We start from the raw sequence: 21714 nt of genomic DNA on the forward strand, positions 1-21714 counted from the left end.
CGTGCGGCCCGGGTTCGATCCTCAGCACCACATACCAACAAAGATGTTGTGTCCGCCGAAAACTAAAAAAAAAAAAAATATTAAAAATTCTTTCTCTCTCCTCTCTCTCTCTCTTTAAAAAAAAAAAAAAAAAAAAAAAAAAGATGTGATTAGGTAAAAAAAAAAAAAAAATTTAAGACCCCAAAGAGAGTTGGGGTTGTGGCCCAGTGGTAGAACACTAGCCTAACATATGTGAAACACAGTGCACCACATAAAAATAAATAAATAAAATAAAGGTATCATGTCCATCTACAACTAAAAACAAACCTACAATTTTTTTTTTAATTTTTTAAAAATTATTGTTTAGGGCTGGGGATGTGGCTCAAGCGGTAGCGCACTCGCCTGGCATGCGTGCGGCCCGGGTTCGATCCTCAGCACCACATACAAAGATGTTGTGTCTGCTGAGAACTAAAAAAAAAAATAAATATTAAAAAAAATTATCTCTCTCTCCTCTCTCACTCTCTCTTTAAAAAATAAATAAATAAATAAATAAATAAAAATTATTGTTTAGTTGTAGTTGGATACAACACCTTTATTTCACTTGTTTATTTTTTTATGTGGTGCTGAGGATCGAACCCAGGGTCTCGCACATGCAAGGCGAGCGCTCTACCGCTGAGCCACAACCCGAGCCCCAAACCTGCAAATTAAAAAAAAAAAAAAAAAAAAAAGACCCCAAAGAGCTTTTGCTTATGTCAATTATGGCTAACAAATTTTGCTGAATTGGAAATTAAAATTGAAAAATGTTTAAAATACTTATTTATTAAATAATTTTTTAAATTACAAACCAGGCACAGTGCTATATATCTGCAACCCCAACGATTTGGGAGGCTAAGGAAGGAGGATTGCAAATTCTCAATCTCAAAACAAAAAATAAAATGTGCCAGGGATGTAGCTCAGTAGTAGAGCATTTCTGGGTTCAATCTCCAGCATTGGAAAAAAGAAAGTTTTTGCTGAAGGATAGATACAGTAGGATAGCACTTGCCTAGCATGTGTGAAACTCTAGGTTCAATCCCTCATATCATAAATAAATCAAATTATACTACATGTTATTTAGTTATACATAAATATGTAGCAAAATTTAAAAAGACATGACAATGATATAAGAAAAAATGACTGTACAGATTACCTCAGGGGAAGAAGGGAGAGAAATGGTATAGAAGAAGGATCTGTAGGAGGTTTCATTTATGCCTGAAATGTTTACCTCTTAAGTAGATAGTAGAATCATAAGTGTTCATTATATTATTACCTATACTTTTTTTTTTTTTTAATACCAGGAATTGAACCCAGGGAGGCTTTTCCACAGAGCTATATCTCCAGTCCTTTTTATTTTGAGACTGGTTGGCCTTAAACTTGCAATCCTCCTGTCTCAACCTCTGAAACTGTTGAGATTACAGGCATGCACCAACATGCCTGGCTCTATACTTTCTTTGTATGACTGAAATACAATTTAAGTAAAAGATAAGAAGATAATAGATAATAGAAAATAATAGAAAGGAGCCAGGCATGGCGGTGCACGCCTGTAATCCCAATGGCTCCTCAGGCTGATGCAGGAGAATCTAGAGTTCAAAGTCAGCCTTAGCCAAGGTGAGTAGCTAAGCTACTCAGTGAGACCCTGTCTCTAAATAAAATACAAAATAGGGCTGGGGATGTGGCTCAGTGGTTGAGTGCCCCTGAGTTCAATCCCCAGTACCACCCCTACCAAAAAATGTTTAAAAAGAAAGAAAGGAGACACAATAGAACTAGAGAAAATATGCAAATTAAGTATAAAACAGGTTTCACTTATGTTCCAAGTCTAGAAAACTTGAAGAAGGGCTGGGGTTGTGGCTCAGTGATAAAGGGCCTGCCTAGCATGTGTGAGGCACTGGGTTGGATCCTCAGCACCACATAAAAATAAATAAGTAAATAAAAGTTATTGAGTCCATCTACAACTAAAAAAAAGATTTATAAAAGAAGAAATCAGAGCTGAGGATATTGCTCAGTTTGTAGAGCATTTTCTAGCATGCACAAGGCCCTGGGTTCAATCCCCAGCATAACATGCACACATACAAAATTGACAAATCTTACTGTATATTAATTGTACCTCAATAAAATTTACACAAAAATTGTTGTTAATGAATATACATTAAAAAAAGAAGAAGAAAACAAAACTTGAAAAAATACTGAACATAGAAAGTCATGATACTGGGCTGGGGATATGGCTCAAGCAGTAGCGTTCGATCCTCAGCACCACATACAAACAAAGATGTTGTGTCTGCTGAGAACTAAAAAAGAAATAAATATTTAAAAAATTCTCTCTCTCTCTCTCTCTTTAAAAAAAAAAATTGTTTAAAAAAAAAAGAAAGAAAGTCATGACACTAAAATAGTTTGTGAAAAAGTAAGATACTGAGGGCTGGGGATGTGGCTCAAGTGGTAGCATGCTCGCCTGGCATGCGTGGGGCGCCGGGTTCAATCTTCAACACCACATAAAAATAAAATAAAGATATTGTGTCCACCTAAAACTAAAAAATAAATATTTTTTTTTAAATTATTTTTTAAAAAAAGTAAGGTACTAAGAATTAGACCTAGTGATCTTGAGAAACAGAATTACAGGAGGACAATAATCTTGGAGCGTTGTAAAAGCAGGGATGGTGTCTGGGAACTAAGGGCCAGAGATGTAGATTCTGGGACTCACTGAATAAAGATGAAATATTTAAGACTAGAGAGATCACCAAAAGTAATAAAGGAAGTTTTGGGGTCAGAGACGCTTACCCAGAGACAGCAGAGATCTTGGGGAACACTGACACCTATAGTAGGGATAGGGAGGATCAAAGAAAGGCTAGAAGATAAAAAGTCCATCAGAAAAGTAAGAAAAGGAATCAATCAAGGAGAACAGTTAAAGAGATGGTTCAAAATGCTTCAAAGAGAATGAAGAATGAAGTCACTGGATTATATTTGTCCAATTTCAGCTCAGATTGAGAATTTGAAAGCTTGCTAATTCCAGGAAGTCTATATTGATTTCTTCCATCCCTTTGTGGTCACTGCTCTTTCATTCATCCATTTGTCTCAACAAATATTGATTGTACCTTGGATACAGCCATCAAAGATAATAATGAGGGCTGGGGTTGTGGCTCAGTAGCAGAGTACTTGCCTCACACAGGTGAGGCACTGGGTTCAATCCTCAGCACCACACAAAAATAAACAAAAATAAATAAATAAAGATAATGTGTCCACGTATAACTAAAAAAAATATTTTTTTTAAAAAGATAATAATGAGCTGGGCATGGTGGTACATGCCTTTAATCCCAGCAATCTGGGAAGGTAAGGCAGGAAGGATTGCAAATGTGAGACTAACCTTGGCAATTTAGTGAAGTCATAAGCAACTTAGCAAGACCCTGTCTCAAAATAAAAAATAAAAAGTGCTGGGCATGTGGCTTAATGGTTAAGCACCCCAGTACAAAATAAAATACCCTAATGAACAAAAAGAATGTCCCTGTCTCATGGTGCTTAGATAATAGAAGAAAAAGACTTAAATTAAAAAAAAAAAATTTAAGACTTAAATCACCCACTCCCACTGATAAATATAAAATCATGACCACAATAAATATTATGAAAGAGAGGTACATGGAGCTTTGAGACCAGTTTAACAGGAGGATCAGAGTCTGGGAGTACTGAATTATTAACTTCTCCCTCCTTTTAGCGGTATTATGTCTTCCTTATCAGATTATAAGGCCCTTGGGGCATACATTTTTTACTCTTAGACTGTCCGTTGTTTTGCGTGTGTTTGTTTGCTGGGGATAGAACCCAGGGCCTCACACATGCTAGGCAAGTGTTCTCTTTACTAATAAGTTATATCCCCAAGCCTGTCCATTTTCTTTTGATATCATCTCCAAGTACTCAAAATAATGGATTATCGGTATGTGCTTAGCTATACCCTTATATCTGATGCCTCCGATTTTTTTTATTTAAAGAAGTCCTATTGTATGAAGAATGACAATTTTTTAAAAAATATCTTGCTATGTGTATTAAAGAGCCCAAAAGCAAAGTGAAAACCTTGAAAATGCTAGAACAGGCTAGTAGGTATACTCTTCTGGCATCCCAACAATTACTTTGAGAGTGTTTAGGACACTTCTCAAAAGAGGAACTAGCAAAAGCATGGAAGGATTGGCACAAAACATTCTCATCTCTGAAAAGACAACTTGAAGCACACATTCTACCAGTAAGGCGGTTCTTTTTTTTTGCGGGGGGGGGGGATACTAGGAATTGAACCCAGGGTCTACCACTGAGCTATATCCACAGCCTTCTGTATTCTTTTATTTTGAGGCAGGGTCACTAAATTGCCCAGACTGGCCTCAAACTTGAAATCCTCTTGCCTCAGCCTCCCAAATAGCTGGATCTGCAGATGTGCACCATTGCACCCAGCCTAAAATGATAATTTGAAAATAAAAAAACAAATCACTCATGATAAGAGTTATTGGTTATGACAAGAAAAATTGAATACAGTAGTAATCAAGAAGCAGCCCCGCAACTACTTACATCACGAAACTGAACCTTTCCAAGTTCTCCTAATTCACTGACACAACAATAAGCAGCTTCTGACTGTAGAAATAGCTGGGCGAGCGTCATCTCCTCACTCCGGAAAAGCTCCCCCATGGTTGCAGAAAGTAATCAACTGAGTCTCTGGCTTCTGTTCCAACCTGAGGGAAGAGAGAAAATGATATGACTTTGGAAATAACCTAAAAACAATACCCAGGAGATGCTCTTTTGTTTTGAATTTTATTTCTTTCAGCCGGTGCTGACAGGTTTTTAACAACTGTTTTGATATCTTAGTCATAAAGATAGAAAAGAGAAGCCTGGTATGGTGGCTGAGGCAGGAAGATAGAGAAAGTTTAAGACCAGCCTCAGCAACTTGTCCGAACCTATCTCAAAAAATAAAAAGCACTGGGGAAGTAGCTCAATGGAAAAACACCCTTAAATTCTAGTACTGTAAAAAAAAAAAAAAGAATGGAAAATTGCAAAAGCAGTTACTGAATCTGACATCTACAGTGTCAGATGTAAAGTCACATCCTCTGCAGTCAACATCAAGATTAAATGACAATATTTTGGACAACCTAATACATAAGAATGCATTCAGATTAAAGACAGGAACTGGGAACTCCAAACAGCTCTTTAAATATCCTGGATATAGTATGAGGCAGTGACATTTCACACTGCTCAGTTTTTGTTTTGTTGAGCAGGAAACAAATAGAAGAAACTTTGATTATTTTTTTTTTATTTCCTTTGTGACTAGGAATCAAACCTTGGGCCTTGCACATGCTACGCAAATACTCTACCACTGAGCCATACACCCAACCCTTGATTGCCCTCTTATAAAAGATGTCTGTATTGTGACAAGTTTTCTCCCCTCTACTGACAATGCCCATTAGGCCAAAGCTCCATCATTATCCTAAAGCTAGAACTATATAAGGGGTTTAACCTTCCAAACACCTCTGAAAATACCATTCCCCCACTATGGAATCCAATTAACTATTATCTAACAAAGAGAGACTGCATATTAAGCTCATCAAATCAAGCATAACAGGAACACATCTGCAATGACAAAGCAATTTTAACAAGCCACAGAGAAAAAGCTTTCCACCTCTGCAGCTTTCTATTTCTCATCTCCATCTTCGAGATAATTACATTCTTCCAGTCAAATTTTCTCACACAAAAGCCAATAAATGTTTCCTTTTGGGGAAAACACTTGCCGGGTATGAAAGACAACTGGCGCTATCAGTGGTCCTGAAAGTGAAATTATTTACTCTCAATCAGCTTATGTGAAGCACTGGACTCTACAGTATCTAACTGCAGCAAAACATACTCTATTTTTAGTACCATAAGGTCATCGTATTCCCTATTGATAAGTGAGACTGACATCAAAGGAAGATTCACTATTCTGGAAGGCTGGGAGACATTTTGAGAAACTGAAGGACAAAACCCTTTCTGCATTTGATATTCAAGGCAGCAAACTCGCACGCCCCCACGCGCGCGCGCGCGCACACACACACACACACACACACACACACACTCCAACATAAGCAAGGATTTCTCAAGAGACTATGTGGGTTGATTTTAAGACTGTGTGTACCTGAATCATCCAAATCAGCTGTTACCAGCCCCACCCCATCCCGCTTAATAAGGATATATTCCCACAACCTCGAAACACATAAAACTATGCCTGGGCTGGGGATGTGGCTCAAGCCGTAGCGCGCTTGCCTGGCATGCGTGCGGCCCGGGTTCGATCCTCAGCACCACATACCAACAAAGATGTTGTGTCCGCCGAGAACTAAAAAATAAATATTAAAAATTCTCTCTCTCTCTCTCTCTCTTTAAAAAAAAAAAAAAAAAAAACTATGCCTGCTCAGTATATAATTCAGGGGCTGCCATTAACGATAGCCTTCAATGAGTAGCCTCCCTCTTCTTGTTCTTTAATGAATACAAGTCTCCCTAGAATCTCTATCCCTCTAGAGTCAAACAGAAAACGAATTAGGCCCAAGTGGTTTCTTTGGGTCGCAAAATGAAATATGGAGAGCAATTCTGCAAAAGATAATAAGGCGACGTTCGTGTCCTGCCTCCAAGGAACTCACGGCAGTCATCCAGTCCTGGCTTCCACCAAGGTATTATTCACCTGCTTCATTTCCTTTTCCTACCCAGTGAGAAAGGAGGAATTCTCTGGACCCAGGCACACCTATCTCCCGGGTAAGGGAGAAAAAGGACAGGAATCCCCAAACTAGGGGACCCTTCATCAAGCACCCCCCACAATTCTTCTGGCTACCCCAAAAACCTTCAGTCCCTCTACCTCCTTAAATCGGGGAAGTAATTCAGGTCTTTGAAAAGACAGTGAATCTCTGGTCCCTTTGCCCATAGGAGGGGTGTCCAAGGTGAGGAATGATTCCCAATTTTCTCTCAGAGCCCCAAGATCCCTGCTAATTCCTTCCACAAGGAAGGCGGATATTAGAAGGATTTCCTGCGTTCCTCGAAGGCCGCTCCCGGACGCACTATACTTATGACCCCCGCTCACCTTCGGCCGCCGGCCCAGCCGCCGCCGCAACCAAGAAAGCTCACAGCCTCGGCGGCTCCGGGCAGCAGCACCTCGATGTGCGTGCGTCAGAAGACCCCGCCCCTGCGCCCCCGCCAGCCCCCGCCTCCACGATGACTTCATCGCTATTGACCAATAGGGTGCCGCCTCGCTGGGGCTGCCGCAGTGCGGAGTCGCTGGGGTGCGGACGAGCCTCAGCCTGGTGGCGCCATCTTGGTCCCTGCGCTGTGATTCCTAGCAGTGAAGATCCGCGGGGGCAAAGCTGACAGCGCGGGTGGTGTGGGGTCGGGGGCGCTGGGTACTAGGAGGGCTAGCGGTGCGGGTGCTCGGAGCCCTGGGTTTCTGAGCCCTTCAGAGTCCATTCTCCCTAACCCTTATCCTTCAGACAAGCTGACTGCCCTTTTTTTATTTTGCAGACGATTGATTCACACCTTTTTCTCCTTGAGGGAAGTAGCATGAAGGAAAGGGAGACATGATTTAAGAACTTTTGGGGGGCTTGGGTTGTAGCTTATTCGTAGAGCGCTTGCCTAGCACTGATGAGTGAGGCACTGGATTCGATCCTCAGTACCACATAAAAAAGCAAACAAGGGCTGGGATTGTGGCTCAGTGGTAGAGCGCTTGCCTCCTGGGTTCAATCCTCAGCAACTCACAAAAATAAATAAATAAAGGTATTGTGTCCGTCTATTATTTATATATATATATATATATATATATACATATATATATATATATATATTTTTTTTTTTTTAAGAAGCAAACAGTTGTTTTTTTTTTTTTTTTTTTAAGAACTTTTGGTGCCCCATACTGGGGTTGACTTGCTTAATGTAGATTTTTTTAGTAGAGCGTTAAGAGTCTCAGTGTACTTAAATATGGGAAGTACACGCCTAGACTGGGAATGCAGCTCAGTGGTGAAGTCCGTGTCCACCACTATGTGAAGCCCTAGGTTCAAATCCTAGCACCACTAAAACAAAAAACAAACAAAAAAACATGGTCCATTTGTTCCAGCAACCACCCAGGGTTTATTTTTCTCAAAGTAATTGAAAAAAACACCAGAAGACCATATGTTGTGAAAGTTATTTCTTCAATCACTTTGACCGCTTAGGGATTTTCAGTTCCTCAAATTTGTTAGAATTATGTTCTTTAATATAAAATGATGCCTATTATTTTTTTAAAACGCCTTTTTCAGAGGTCAATAATTTTTACCTTTTTTGCCTTTCTCTTAAAAAGGAGTAGGGACCCCAGATAGTTTGCCAATAACCAGAATCCTATCAGGAAGAACCCGGAAAACCGGTTATTCAATTCTCCCGTGGGTGGGTGATGGAATCCTATGGAGACTGAAGTATAATGAGGGAGATATCTTAGATTAAAAACTGGTGCTGATAATTTTGTATGCCTGGCAAAAGCATCATCAATCCTGCTTTACTAGCCTAAACAAAAAAATGAAGGGCAAAAATGCAAATTTTATGTCTCATAAGAGAAGACACAACTTGACTTCATTACAATTTTCTTGAGAAGCAGTGTCTTGGAGAGATCCCCACCACCTTCTCTTTCCTCTGCTTCCTATTTTTCTCAGCTTTCCTGGCAAGACAGATAGGGACCCATATTTGAAAGCCTGTCAAGTTTTAAAAGACTATTACACAATGACTGTCACATCCTTCCTCTAAGGCAAAAAATTAACTTCAGTCAGCTGTTTGCTAATCACAAGTTTCTCATACTCCATCTTTAAGACAGCCTTTCCTCTGGATTCACTTCAATTTCCTTGAACTCTTGTCTTCCTTGGAAAGTACATTCTCTCAGAGCTTCTTTCCTTTTTTTTTTTTTTTTTTTTCAATCTCCTGCCATTGATCTTTCCCCATTGTTGAATTTCTTTCCCCTCTGTTCCTCAATGTCTTATCTAGTGCCAGGCTTAAATATCTGTGTGGGATTGATATCTATTTTTCTGTCCACCTCTCTTCTCCAAGGCTCAGATATGGAATATCTAAGTGCATGCTGGGTTATTTTTTTTTTTTTTTTTAGTTGTAGATGAGTACAATACTTTTATTTTGTTTATTTATATGTGGTGCTGAGGATCAAACCCAGTGCCTCACATGTGCTGGACAAGCGCTCTACAGCTGAGCCACAACCTCAGTCCACTCCTAATGCTTTTAGGCAACAGATGCTTGCTGAGGACCTACTATGTGCCAGACACAGTACTAGATTGTAGGGATAGGAAAATGAAACAAACACACTTCCTACTCTAGAGGAGTTTTCAGTTCCCTGAGAAGTTAAGTTCCAATATTTACAAAAGGGAGAGATGAGTACAGTGATAGTTCTAGTATGTGCTCGGCACTTTTCTAAGTGCTTTGTGAATATGAGTTCATTTAATCCTCAAAAATAACCCTAAGAGGTAGATAGAACCATTTAAGGGAGGATATGGTGACACTGAGATCGGTGTCCAAAAGCATCAAATTTCAAATGCTATTCAGTCTGGGGTGTAACTCATAGGTAAAGAACATACTGACATGAGCAAGGTCCTGGGTTCAATTCCCAGCACAGAAAAAAAAAAAAAAAATGCTCTTAGGCCAGGAGCTGCTCGTTCCTGCAGTTCTAGCTACTCCAGAGTTTGAGGTGGGAATATTGCTTGAGCCCGGGGATTCATAAGCCAACCTGGGCAGCATAGTAAGAAACAATTTCATAGAAAATGATGAATAAATAATAAAATGATATGCTGCTGACCACGTACAGCCTTAGTTTTTTTTTTTTTTTATTGTCAATGGACCTTTATTTTATTTATTTATTTATGTGCAGTGCTGAGATTCGAACCCAGTGCCTCACACATGCTAGGCAAGAGCTCTGCCACTGAGTCACAGCTCCTGCCAGCCTTAGTTTGTTTTTTGTTTTTGGGGGGGTTTTTTGTGTGTTTTTTGTTTGGGTTTTTTTTTTTTTTTTTTGGTGCTGAGGATTGAACCCAGTACCTTGTTCAACTGAGCTATATCCCCAGCTCCCACCTATATTCTTAGAAGATGTGAGCAGTTTCATATAACGCTTAGCCAATAATACTGCATCTAAAGGGAAGCTATTTCTCTTCTGTGTGCTGGAGATCTAAACCTAGAGCCTCATATATGCTAAGCAAGTACCACTGAGCTACATCCCCAGACATTTTATTCATTCATTTATTTGTTTATTTTTGGTACTGAGTATTGAACCCCGGAGGGCTCTACCATCACTGAACTACAGCCCCAGCTCTTTTTATTTCATTTATTTATTGGTACTAGGGATTGAACACCCAGTGGTGCTTTACCACTGAGCTACATCCCCAATGCTTTTTATTATTTATTTATTTTTGTTTATTTTGTTTTGCTGGGGATCGAACCCAGGACCTTGAAACAAACACACTTCCTACTCTAGAGGAGTTTTCAGTTCCCCGAGAAGTTAAGTTCCAATATTTACAAAAGGGAGAGATGAGTGCAATGATAGTTCTAGTATGTGCTCAGCACTTTTCTAAGTGCTTTGTGAATATGAATTCATTTAATCCTCAAAAATAACCCTAAGAGGTAGATAGAACCAATTAAGGTAAGTGCTAGGCAAGTGCTCTAACACAGAGCCACATCCCCAGCCCTTTATTTTTCTGGCTAAATTTTCTGGCTAAATTGCTGGGGGTAGGGCTGGGGATGTGGCTCAAGCAGTAGCACACGTGCGGCCGGGGTTCAATCCTCAGCACCACATACAAACAAAAATGTTGTGTCCGCTGAAAACTAAAAAAAATAAATATTAAAATTCTCTCTCTCTCTCTCTCTCTCTCTCTCAAAAAAAAAAAAATAAAAAATAAAAACATAAATTGCTGGGGGTCTCACTAAATTGCTGATGGTGGCCTTGAACTTTTTTTTTTCCTTTTCTTTTGGTACTGGATATTGAATCCAGGGGCTCAAGGGAGATTTACCACGAAGCTACATCCCAGCCCTTTTTATTTAAATTTTGAGACAGGGTCTTGCTAAATTACTGAGGGTTCATTAAATTATTGAGGCTGGCCTCAAACTTGCAATCCTCCTGCTTAGCCTCTTGAGTCACTGGGATTATAAATGTGCACCACCATACCTAATTCCTATTTATTTATTTATTTATTTATTTATTTATTTTTGTGATAGGGTAAGACTGAGTTGCCCAGGCTAGTCTCAAACTTGTGGATAATCATCCTGCTTCAACCTCCTGAATAGCTGGAATTACAGATGTGCACCACCACACCCAATTTAAACTCTAATTCTTAAACTCTTCTATCAAGAATCTGAATGTTAGATAATTCTACTACAACCTTTAGGTGACCTGTGATAAACTTTCATCATTGTTCTTGAAATGTTGTTTTATAGTCTGTTTCCGTAGAAGTATTCCTTTTTATGATTTCACTGAGTTCCTCGAAATAACACTTCTGCTTTTACTTTCAAAGCCTATTTATATTTAAGATAAAGATCTTTTAGTAATAAATAAGTACTTCTTATTAGTAGATTTTGAGGCTTCCTTTGAAGTTAAAAGAAGGCCAATTTTCTTTAGCTCTGCTAGTGATTATATGGACAAGGAAATATGAACGTTTCCAAGCCATGTGACATTTTATTCAACCCTCATGATTCCTGTGACAAGCACATGAGGCAGAGAACCCTTTAACTTGTAGGAATTGGGAATGCTATGTGAAGAGGCTTCTTAAAGAAGTGAAATTTAAAATATACAAGAAGGCTGGGGTTGCGCCTCAGTGGTAGAGGGCTTGCCTAGCACGTGTGAGGCCCTGGGTTCAAACCTCAGCACCACATAAAATAAATAAATAAATAAATAAAGGTATTATGTCCAACTACAATTAAAAAATAAATAAATAGGGCTGGGGATGTGGCTCAAGCAGTAGCGCACTTGCCTGGCATGCATGCGGCCCGGGTTTGATCCTCAGCAGCAACGCATACAAACAAAGATGTTGTGTCCGCCGAAAACTAAAAATAAATACTTAAAAAACTAAATAAATAAAATAAAGGTACTGGGTTCATCTACAACTAAAACTATCTAAAATAAAATAAAATACACACACACACACACAAAAAAAAAAAAAAAAAACAACTTGAGATATAATCCCAGCAGCTCGGAGGCTGAGGCAAGAGAATTATGAGTTCAAAGCCAACCTCAGCAATTTAGCGAGGCCCTAAGTAACTTAGCAAGAACATCTCTCTAAATATAAAAAAGGGCTGATGATGTGGCTCAGTCATCAAGCGCCCTTGGGTTTAATCTTAGTTAAAAAAAAAAAAAATATTTCTGAACTGAACAATGTGGCAAGTATATCTGTATCGGGTAAGTCACATGGAAAGAGACCTAGAGTGAAGAAATGCATTGGGAAACTTCAAAAGAAAAGATCTAGTTAATTCAATGGTGGAAGGAGAGATGTGAAGTATATTAGCTCCAAGAGGGGAAGGAACCCTATCTATCTTATTGACTGCCATATTTCTATTGTCTGTCATTCAGCATGTATTTAATAAATATTTTTGAAAGAGAGGTTGGGGTTGTAGTTCAGTGGTGGAACAATTTCCTAGCTTGTGTGAGGCACTGGGTTCGATCCTCAGCACCACATAAAAATAAATAAAGGTATTATGTTCCTCTACAACTAAAAATTTTTTTTAATTATTTTTGAAAGAAAGAAAATAAAACTGGGAATGTAGTTTCTTAACTTGTGGCAAACTGATGTGGGTTGTTTGTATTTGCAGTGATATAGTTGAGTTTTACTTATGGCTTAGTTGTTTGATGTTGCATGAGCACTATTCTACTGACATACATTCTCAGACTGGCTTTTTAAAAAAGAAAAAAAGGACTTCTGCTGGGCACAATGGTGCATGCCTGCAAACCGAGCATCTGGAGACTGAGGCAGGAGGATCACACATTCAAACCCAGCCTCATTAATTTTTCAAGGCCCTAAGCAACTTAGCAAGACCCTGACTCTGTTTTAAAAATAAAAAAGGTTGGGAGTGTAGCTTAGTGGTAAAGCACCTCTAGGTTCAATCCCCAATACCAAAAAAAAAAAAAAAAAAAAAAATTCTTTTTACATTTTTTAAATTGTAGATGGATACAATGCCTTTATCTTATTTATTTATTTTTATGTGGTGCTGAGGATCAGAACCCAGTGCCTCACACATGCTAGGCAAGCACACTTCCACTGAGCCACAGTCCCAGCCCCTCCTTTTTAAATTTTGAGACAGGATCTCAATAGACTGCTAAGGCTGGCCTGGAAGTCCTGATCCTTCTGTCTTAGCCTCTCAAGTGGCTGGGATTACAGGTATGTGCCACTGCACCATCAGGCATAGTTTAAACATTTCAAAAGTAAAACCTCTTTTTTTTTTCTCAGATAGTCTCTTCCCAAATCAGGCATGGTGGTACACACTTGTAATCCGATCAACTCCTGGCTGAGGAAAGAGTCTCACAAGTTTGAGGCCATCCTTAGCAATTTAGCATGACCCTTTCTCAAAATTAAAAATAAATAAATAAAAATTAAAAAGGGGGCTAGGGGAGCTGGGGTTGTGGCTCAGTGGCGGAGCGCTTGCCTCGCACATGTGAGGTACTGAGTTCAATCCTCCGCACCACATGAAAATGAATAAACAAAATAAAGATATTACATCTGTCTATAACTAAAAAATATTTTTCAAAAAAGGGAGGCTAGGGATATAGATTGGTGGTAGAGTATCCCTGCATTCAGGTTCCCAGTACCATACACCAAAAAAAAAAAAGAAAAGAAAAAAGATAGTCATTTCCCCATTTTAATTAGTCTTATTCTGGAGCTGGTAAACATTGACTGATCTATTTTATAATCACTTATATCTGATACCATCTACTTGTTTGGGAATCCTTCTACTTCTTGCTTATCTTTTTTACTCCCTGAGATTATTAGACACCTAAAGGACAGATTATGCGTCTATTTCTTTCATATGCCCTTGTTTATAATAACAAGTGGTTATTAAGTAGCCACTGTGTGTGTGTGTGTGTGTGTGTGTGTGTGTGTGTTTTGTTTTTTTATTTTCTGGTACTAAGGATTGAACCCAAGGGTACTTAATCACTGAGCTGTATCCCCAACTCCTTTTATTTTTTATTTTGAGACAAGATCTTGCTAAAGTAATATGGTCTCCCTAAATTGCTGAGGCTGGCTTTGAACTTGCAGTCCTCCTGCCTCAGCCCCTGAAGCTGATGGGATTTCCAGGTATGTACCACCACACCTCAAAAGCAGCCACTCTTAACCACTTGTAAACACCACAGGGCTTAGAGCATGAATTATCTGAATAGCTCAGTTGCCTCTTTCAATTTGAGCCCATGAAAAAACATTCAAATTTTCTTTCAAGTCATATGATGGATTCAGGAACAGAGTCTGTACTGATGGTTCTTTCACATCAATCAGGGCCCCTGGGATTCATAGAAAAATGTGTCTTTTGGACATATGAGTCATTCCACCAACGCACAGCTGGACTCTCACCCCCAAAGCACAATGGAAATGTGGAAATCTGAGTGAAGTACAAGGAATCTATATCTGAACCAGAGTTCACACTCTTCCTGTTCTGTTACATTGTGAAATGGAAACACTGTTTCCTGGGAAAAGGGCCAAATTCCACAAATGAAATAGTTTTGCTTTAAATGTGCACAGCTGCTAAACACTGACTGTGCTTATGCAGAGTGGTTTGTTTTGAAGATCTGGTATTGATTCCAGATAGAAAGTTGAGCTGGGCTTGTAACTCAGTGGTAGAATGTGTAAAGTCCTCGGTTCAATCCCTAGTACTTCAGGGGCAGGGGGTGGGGTGGGGGATGGTGGTCGGAGAATTGATCTGTTCTACCAAATAGAAAGTTGCAAGGAAGGGGACTCCTCTTACCTACAACAGAATAGGTGTAACAGAATCAGTCTTGGAAGCTGGGCACATCTGTCAGTGGCAGAGAGACTGCCAAGATTGTGTAAGGCACTGGATTTTACAGCCAGCACTGCATAAAAAAACTCAGTCTGTAACACAAATTCTTGACTGGTTCAAGTGAAAGAAAGGGAATAGGGTCATGAACTTGTCCCTTCACTGATAAGATCATATTTCATCCTTAGAACATCCTTAGTATGCGCATATATCTATATATCTATGTATAATTTTATGGGAAGCTTATAATATAGACAAAAGTAGAGAGAACAATACAATGTGTACCTATAACCTTGCTTCAACCATGATCGACTTATGGCCAAATTTGTTTTATCTAATATTCCATCTTCTTCCCCCAGAACTATTTTCAATCAAATTGTTGATGGAATATATCATCTATAAATACTTCAGTTTACATTTCTAAAATAGAAGGATGATTTTATTTTTAAAATTACTTTTTCTTACAGGGGAGGTACCAGGAATTAAATTTAGGGGCACTCAACAACTGAGCCGCATCCCCAGCTCTATTTTGTATTTTATTTAGAGTCAGGGTCTCACTGAGTTGCTTAGGCCTCACTGTTGCTAAGGCTGGCTTGGAACTCTCGATCCTCCTGCCTCAGCCTCCTGAGCTGCTGGGATTACAAGCATGTGCCACAGAACCTGACTAAAATTTTACTATTTTTTGAGACTCAGTCTCGCTACATTGCTTTGAACTACCGGGCTCAAGCAATTCTCCTGCTTTAGTCTACTGAGTAGCACCAAGCTCCACGATTTTTTTGGAGGGAATACCTGTGATTGAACTCAGGAGCACTTGACCACTGAGCCACATCCCCAACCAGACAGGGTCTCACTGAGTTGCTTAGCTCCTTGCCTTGGCTGAGTCTAAAGACTCATAAATTTCTGCTCTATTGAGTAAGTAAGGTAAAGCCCCAGAAGGATTTTTCATTGAGAGGAAACAATGATCCAAGTCACATTTTCCGAAGATTGACTGGCAGTGCTGCATATGAAGGATGAATTGGAGGGAAGAGGTTAGAGACACAGAGAGAGACAAACTAGGAAAGTCCAGGAACAATGCAGGCATCAATAGGGAACAACAGGACAGAGAGATGGCTACAGGAATGGGAATGACTGGAGAACAATAATGGGGGCAGGATGGCAGGATTTGAGATTTAACTTGGCTTAGGAAGTAAGGAGGAGAAAACAGTTAATGATAACTCCAAAGTTGGAGTTTGTGGTAATTTGAGAGGATGATGATGTCATTAACCGAAATAAGAAAGGGAGTCTGGTTTTGGAGGAAAGATATTTAGTTTATATGAGTTGAGTTGTAGTGATGGTAGGATACCTAGGAGGGCCATAAGGAGTGGGAAAGGAGAACGTGGCAACTGGGAGATTGGTTAGAACCCAAAGCTGACTGCTAAAAATACAAAAATGTTGGGTGTTTATTAAGAGACTAAAATTCTGCTTTAGCACTATTTTTCTTTTTTTTTGGGGGGGGGCTTTATTTTTATTTATTTATAGGCGGTGCTGAGAATCAAACCCAGTGTCTCATACATGCTAGGCAAGCTTTCTACCACTGAACCACAATCCCAGCCCTCCTGCTTTAACACTATTGACAATAGCATCTATTCTGATGAGCTGATGTCCTGTGCCACTTGGCTTTAAATATTAATATCTCGGTGGGGAGTGTGGCTCAGTGGTAGAGCACTTGCCTTGAATGTATGAGGCACTGGGTTCAATCCTCACCATCACATAAAAATACATAAATAAAATAAAGATATATATATATATATAAGATTTCAGAGTCTCCAAAAAAATTAATATCTCCTTATTGCAGGGCCAGAGATACCTATTTAATTCATTAAGTTTTTGTAGTATTGGGGATTGAACCCAGGGCCTCTTTACCACCAAGCTACATCTCTAGCCCTATTTTGGTTGACTTTTATGTTGGTGTGACCAAAATACCAGACAAGAGCAACTTAGAGGAGGGAAAGTTTATTTGGGCCTCAAGGTTTCAGAGATCTCAGTCCACAGACAGTCGACTCCATAGCTCTGGGCCCAAGGTTAGCCAGCACATCATGTTGGAAGGCTCAAGAGAGGAAGGCTGCTCTCTCATGGCAGGCAGAGAGAACAGGAGGATGGGCCACAGGGAAGATTCACTCCTCCAGGGCAGAACTCCAGTGACCCACCTTCAGCCACTCCACACCTGCCCATAGTTACTACCCAATTAGTTCATTCAAACTAGAATGGACCAATTAGGTCACAGCTCTCATAATCTAATCATTTCACTCAAAACACTCCTGCATTAATACAAATGCTTTCAGAGGAACACCTCACATCCAAACCATAACAAGCCCTTTTTGTTTTCTAGTTTGAGAGAAGGTCTCAATAAATTGTCCAGGCTGGCCTACAACTTGCAATCCCTCTACCTCCCCAGTTACTGGGATTACAGTCATGTGCCTCATACCTGACTGTTTTATTTTATTTTATTTTTTGTGGTATTGAGGATTGAGCCCAGGGGTGCTTTACCACTGAACTATATCTCCATCCCTTTTTAAAATTTTATTTTGAGGGAGAGTCTCACTAAATTGTCTAGACTGACTTCAAAATTACGATCCTCCTACCTTGGCCTTCAAATGGGATTACAGTGCATACCACCACACCCAGCAGATATACCTACTTTATTTATTTAATTATTAATTTTTGGTATCAGGGATTGAACCCAGGGGACTTAACCACTGAATCACATCCACAGCTCTTTTTATCTTTTGAGATAGAGTCTAAGTTGCTTAGGGCCTTACTAAGTAGCTAAGGCTGCCTTTGAACTCATGATCCTCCTGCCTCAGCCTCCTGAGCTGCTGGAATTACAGGCATGCATTACCATGTCAGCCAAGATATCTATTTTAGCATCAGAGTAAAGAGGATGCCAGAAGAGAAGATGAAAAGGAAACAGAGAAGGTGATGGAAACAGGATCAAAGGGCTGGAGACAGAACCTACTTAAATTAAGAAAACAGCATAAAGCTGAGCACAGAGGCACTCCTCTGTAATCCCAGGTACTTGGGAGGCTGAGGCAAGAGAATCACAAGTTTAAGTTCAGCCTGGGCAATTTAGCAAGACCCTGTTTCAAAATTAAAAATAATAATAATAATAATAAGTAATAATAGGGGCTGGGGTTGTGGCTCAGTGGTAGAATGCGCTTGCCTAGCACATGAGAGACGCTGGGTTCCATCCTCAGCACCACATAAAAATACATAAATAAAATATAGGTATTGTGTCCAACTACAATTAGAAAATATTTAAAAAATGATAATAAAATGGCCTGGGGATGTTATATCCCTAGTACCACACAAGGTTCAATCCCTAGTACCACACAAAAAAAGAAAAGAAAATCTGCATGCATGAAACATTTATTTATTTATTTATTTATTAAGTACTGGAGATTGAACTCAGATCAGAGATGCCTTCATACTAAGCCACATCCACAGTGATTTTTATTTTTTTTTTATTTTTTTATTTATTTATTTTAATATTTATTTTTCAGTTCTCGGCAGACACAACATCTTTGTTGGTATGTGGTGCTGAGGATCGAACCCGGGCCGCATGCATGCCAGGCGAGCGCGCTACCGCTTGAGCCACATCCCCAGCCCTGATTTTTATTTTTTAATTTGAGACAAGCTCTTACTAAGTTGGTTAGGGCCTTGTTAAATTGCTGAAGCTGGCCACAAACTTGCAATCCTCCTGGGATTACAGGCATGTGCCACAGTGCCCACTTTTTAAATTTTTTGAAACTTTGAGACAAGGTCTTGCTAAATTGCCTACTCTAGCCTTGAACTTGTGATCCTCCTGCTTTAGCTTCTCAAGTTGCTGGTAGTCAGGCGTGGTACCACACCCCTGTAATTCTAGAGGTTCAGGAAGATCACAAGTTCAAAGCTAGCCTCAGTCAAGGCGAGACATTAAGCAACTCAGTGAGACCCTGTCTCTAAATAAAATACAAAATAGGGCTGGGGATGTGGCTCGGTGGTCGAGTGCCCCTGAGTTCAATCCCTGTACAAAAAAAAAAAAATTGCTGGGGCTGGGGATGTGGCGGTAGAGGGCTCGCCTAGCGTGCGGCCCAGGTTTGATCCTCAGCACCATGTACAAAGATGTTGTGTCCGCCGAAAACTGAAAAATAAATATTGAAATTCTCTCTCTTAAACAAAAATGCTGCATGTACAGGCAAGTACCACCACACTCAGCAGGAGTTATTCTGAATAGCTGAAATGGAAACAACTCAAATGTCCACCATTTATGAATGGATAAACACAATATGGCATAATTGTACAATGGAATACTATTAGCCATAAAGAGAGATGAAGTTTTGATACCTGCTATGACCTGTAGCATGAAAACACTGTGCTAGCTGGGTAAGGTGACACATGCCTGTGATCCCAGCGGCTGGGGAGGTTGAGGCAGAAGGATTGCGAGTTCAAAGCCAGCCTCAGCAATGGTGAGGCGCTAAGCAACTCAGTGAGATCCTGTCTCTAAATAAAACACAGCATAGGGCTGGAGATGTGGCTCAGTGGTGGAGTGCCCCTGAGTTCAATCTCTGGTACCCCACCAGCCCCCCCCCCCAAAAAAAAAGAAAACATTGTGCAAAGTAAAAGAGACCAGATACAACAGGCCACTCAAATTTTATGATTCCACCTATATGAAGTGTTTGGAATAGGAAAATCTGTAGAGATATAATAGATTAATGGCTGCCAGGGTCTAGGGAAAGGGAGGCATGGGGTGTGATAGCTAATGGCTATGGGGTGACAATGACGAATTTTACCTGAGTCCTGGACTCCTGAAAAACAATGAAGATTGAAGAGATTCCATCACATTTTTATGTTCTGGGGAATAGTTTACTTTAAATAACCTCTCTTCCCCCCATGACTCATAGATGTGTCCCTGGTTTACCTATGACAAGGACAGACACAGACCCATCAAATTGTTCTTCTCCTCATTGACTAGGGTGAACTGCTTGGTCCCACTGATCACTCAAGAACAAAAAGCTGGTTAACTTACTTTGTTGAGGCTTCCCTCCCTCCTTCAGCCCCCTGAACTTTGGCCCACCCTCACAGGGACTAGCCTGAGAGTAAAAGACTCTGATCCACTCTGCAATCATGCCACCTTCTGTCCCATTCTCTACATCTGGTTCTTTCCGGCTTGGTTTACTTCTCTGTATAAAAGAAAAGGCCTAGCCCTTATGATGCTAGCAGGCCTTACAGTCTTTTCTCTCTTTTAATAGACTCCCTTCCCTATTGTGACATTCCTGTCCTCCCCTAGAAAAAAGTCTTTTGAATCAAGTCTCTCTTTACTAAATCTGAATTTCTTTTTTATTTGATGAGAGTTTCTCCTTGGGGTGATGGAAAATGTCCTAAGGTTGATTGTGGTTGCACAACTCTGAAGGTACTAAAATCCAGTGAATTATATTATACACCTTTGGTAAATCATGTGGTATGTGAATTATATGTCAAAGCTGCTCCCCCTCCTTTTTCTTTTCTTTTTAGCTTTTTAATTCCCCCTTTTTTAAAAAAAATATTTTATTTTTTAGTTGTAGATGAACACAATACCTTTATTTTATTTTTATGTGGTGCTGAGGATCGAACCCAGGGCCCTGCACATGCTAGGCGAGTGCTCCACCACTGAGTCACAACCCCAGCCCTAATTCCCCCGGCTTTTTTAAAAAATTATTTATTTATTTATTTTATTGGTTGTTCAAAACATTACAAAGCTCTTGACATATCATATTTCATACATTTGATTCAAGTGGGTTATGAATTCCCATTTTTACCCTGTATACAGATTGCAGAATCACATCGGTTACACATCCACGTTTTTACATATTGCCATACTAGTGACTGTTGTATTCTGCTACCTTTCCTATCCTCTACTTCCCCCCTCCCCTCCCTTCCCATTTTCTCTCTCTACCCCATCTACTGTAATTCATTTGTCTCCCTTGATTTTTTTCCCCTTTCCCCTCACATCCTCTTATATGTAATTTTGTATAACAATGAGGGTCTCCTTCCATTTCCATGCAATTTCCCTTCTCTCTCCCTTTCCCTCCCACCTCTCCTCCCTGTTTAATGTTAATCTTTTTCTCATGCTCTTCCTCCCTGCTGTTTTTAGTTGCTCTCCTTATATCAAAGAAGACATTTGGCATTTGTTTTTTAGGGATTGGCTAGCTTCACTTAGCATAATCTGCTCTAATGCCACCCATTTCCCTGCAAATTCCATGATTTTGTCATTTTTTAGTGCTGAGTAATACTCATTGTGTATAAATGCCACATTTTTTAAATCCATTCATCTATTGAAGGGCATCTAAGTTGGTTCCACAGTCTAGCTATTGTGAATTGTGCTGCTATGAACATCGATGTAGCAGTATCCCTATAGTACGCTCTTTTAAGGTCTTCAGGGAATAGTCCGAGAAGGGCAATAGCTGGGTCAAATGGTGGTTCCATTCCCAGCTTTCCCAGGAATCTCCATACTGCTTTCCAAATTGGCCGCACCAATTTGCAGTCCCACCAGCAATGTACAAGTGTACCCTTTTCCCCACATCCTCGCTAGCACTTGTTGTTTGACTTCAGAATGGCTGCCAATCTTACTGGAGTGAGATGGTATCTTAGGGTGGTTTTGATTTGCATTTCTCTGACTGCTAGAGATGGTGAGCATTTTTTCATGTACTTGTTGATTGATTGTATATCCTCCTCTGAGAAGTG

General features: G+C 39.8%; 1 protein-coding gene across 7 annotated transcripts in view; it reads right to left on the minus strand.

Annotated features, from left to right (window-relative positions):
• Positions 1-7182, minus strand: part of ATP6V0A1 (ATPase H+ transporting V0 subunit a1) — a 57343-nt gene extending 50161 nt beyond the window's left edge. For 2 of the 7 annotated variants that reach the window (XM_081270894.1, XM_081270893.1), the window contains exons 1-2: positions 7076-7182; positions 4552-4712 (exon numbers count right to left, since the gene is read on the minus strand). In XM_081270894.1, coding sequence (XP_081127020.1) covers positions 4552-4668 — 117 coding nt within the window. In that variant the 5' untranslated portion in view covers positions 4669-4712; positions 7076-7182. Of the gene's footprint in view, positions 1-2787; positions 2855-4551; positions 4713-7075 lie in introns of those variants that run through there. The other 5 variants (XM_081270899.1, XM_081270896.1, XM_081270898.1 and 2 more) reach the window with 3 other exon arrangements.
• Positions 7183-21714: the final 14532 nt, after the last annotated feature.

This window comes from Spermophilus citellus (assembly GCF_964194105.1).
Source record: "Spermophilus citellus genome assembly, chromosome: 17".
Taxonomy (NCBI): domain Eukaryota; kingdom Metazoa; phylum Chordata; class Mammalia; order Rodentia; family Sciuridae; genus Spermophilus; species Spermophilus citellus.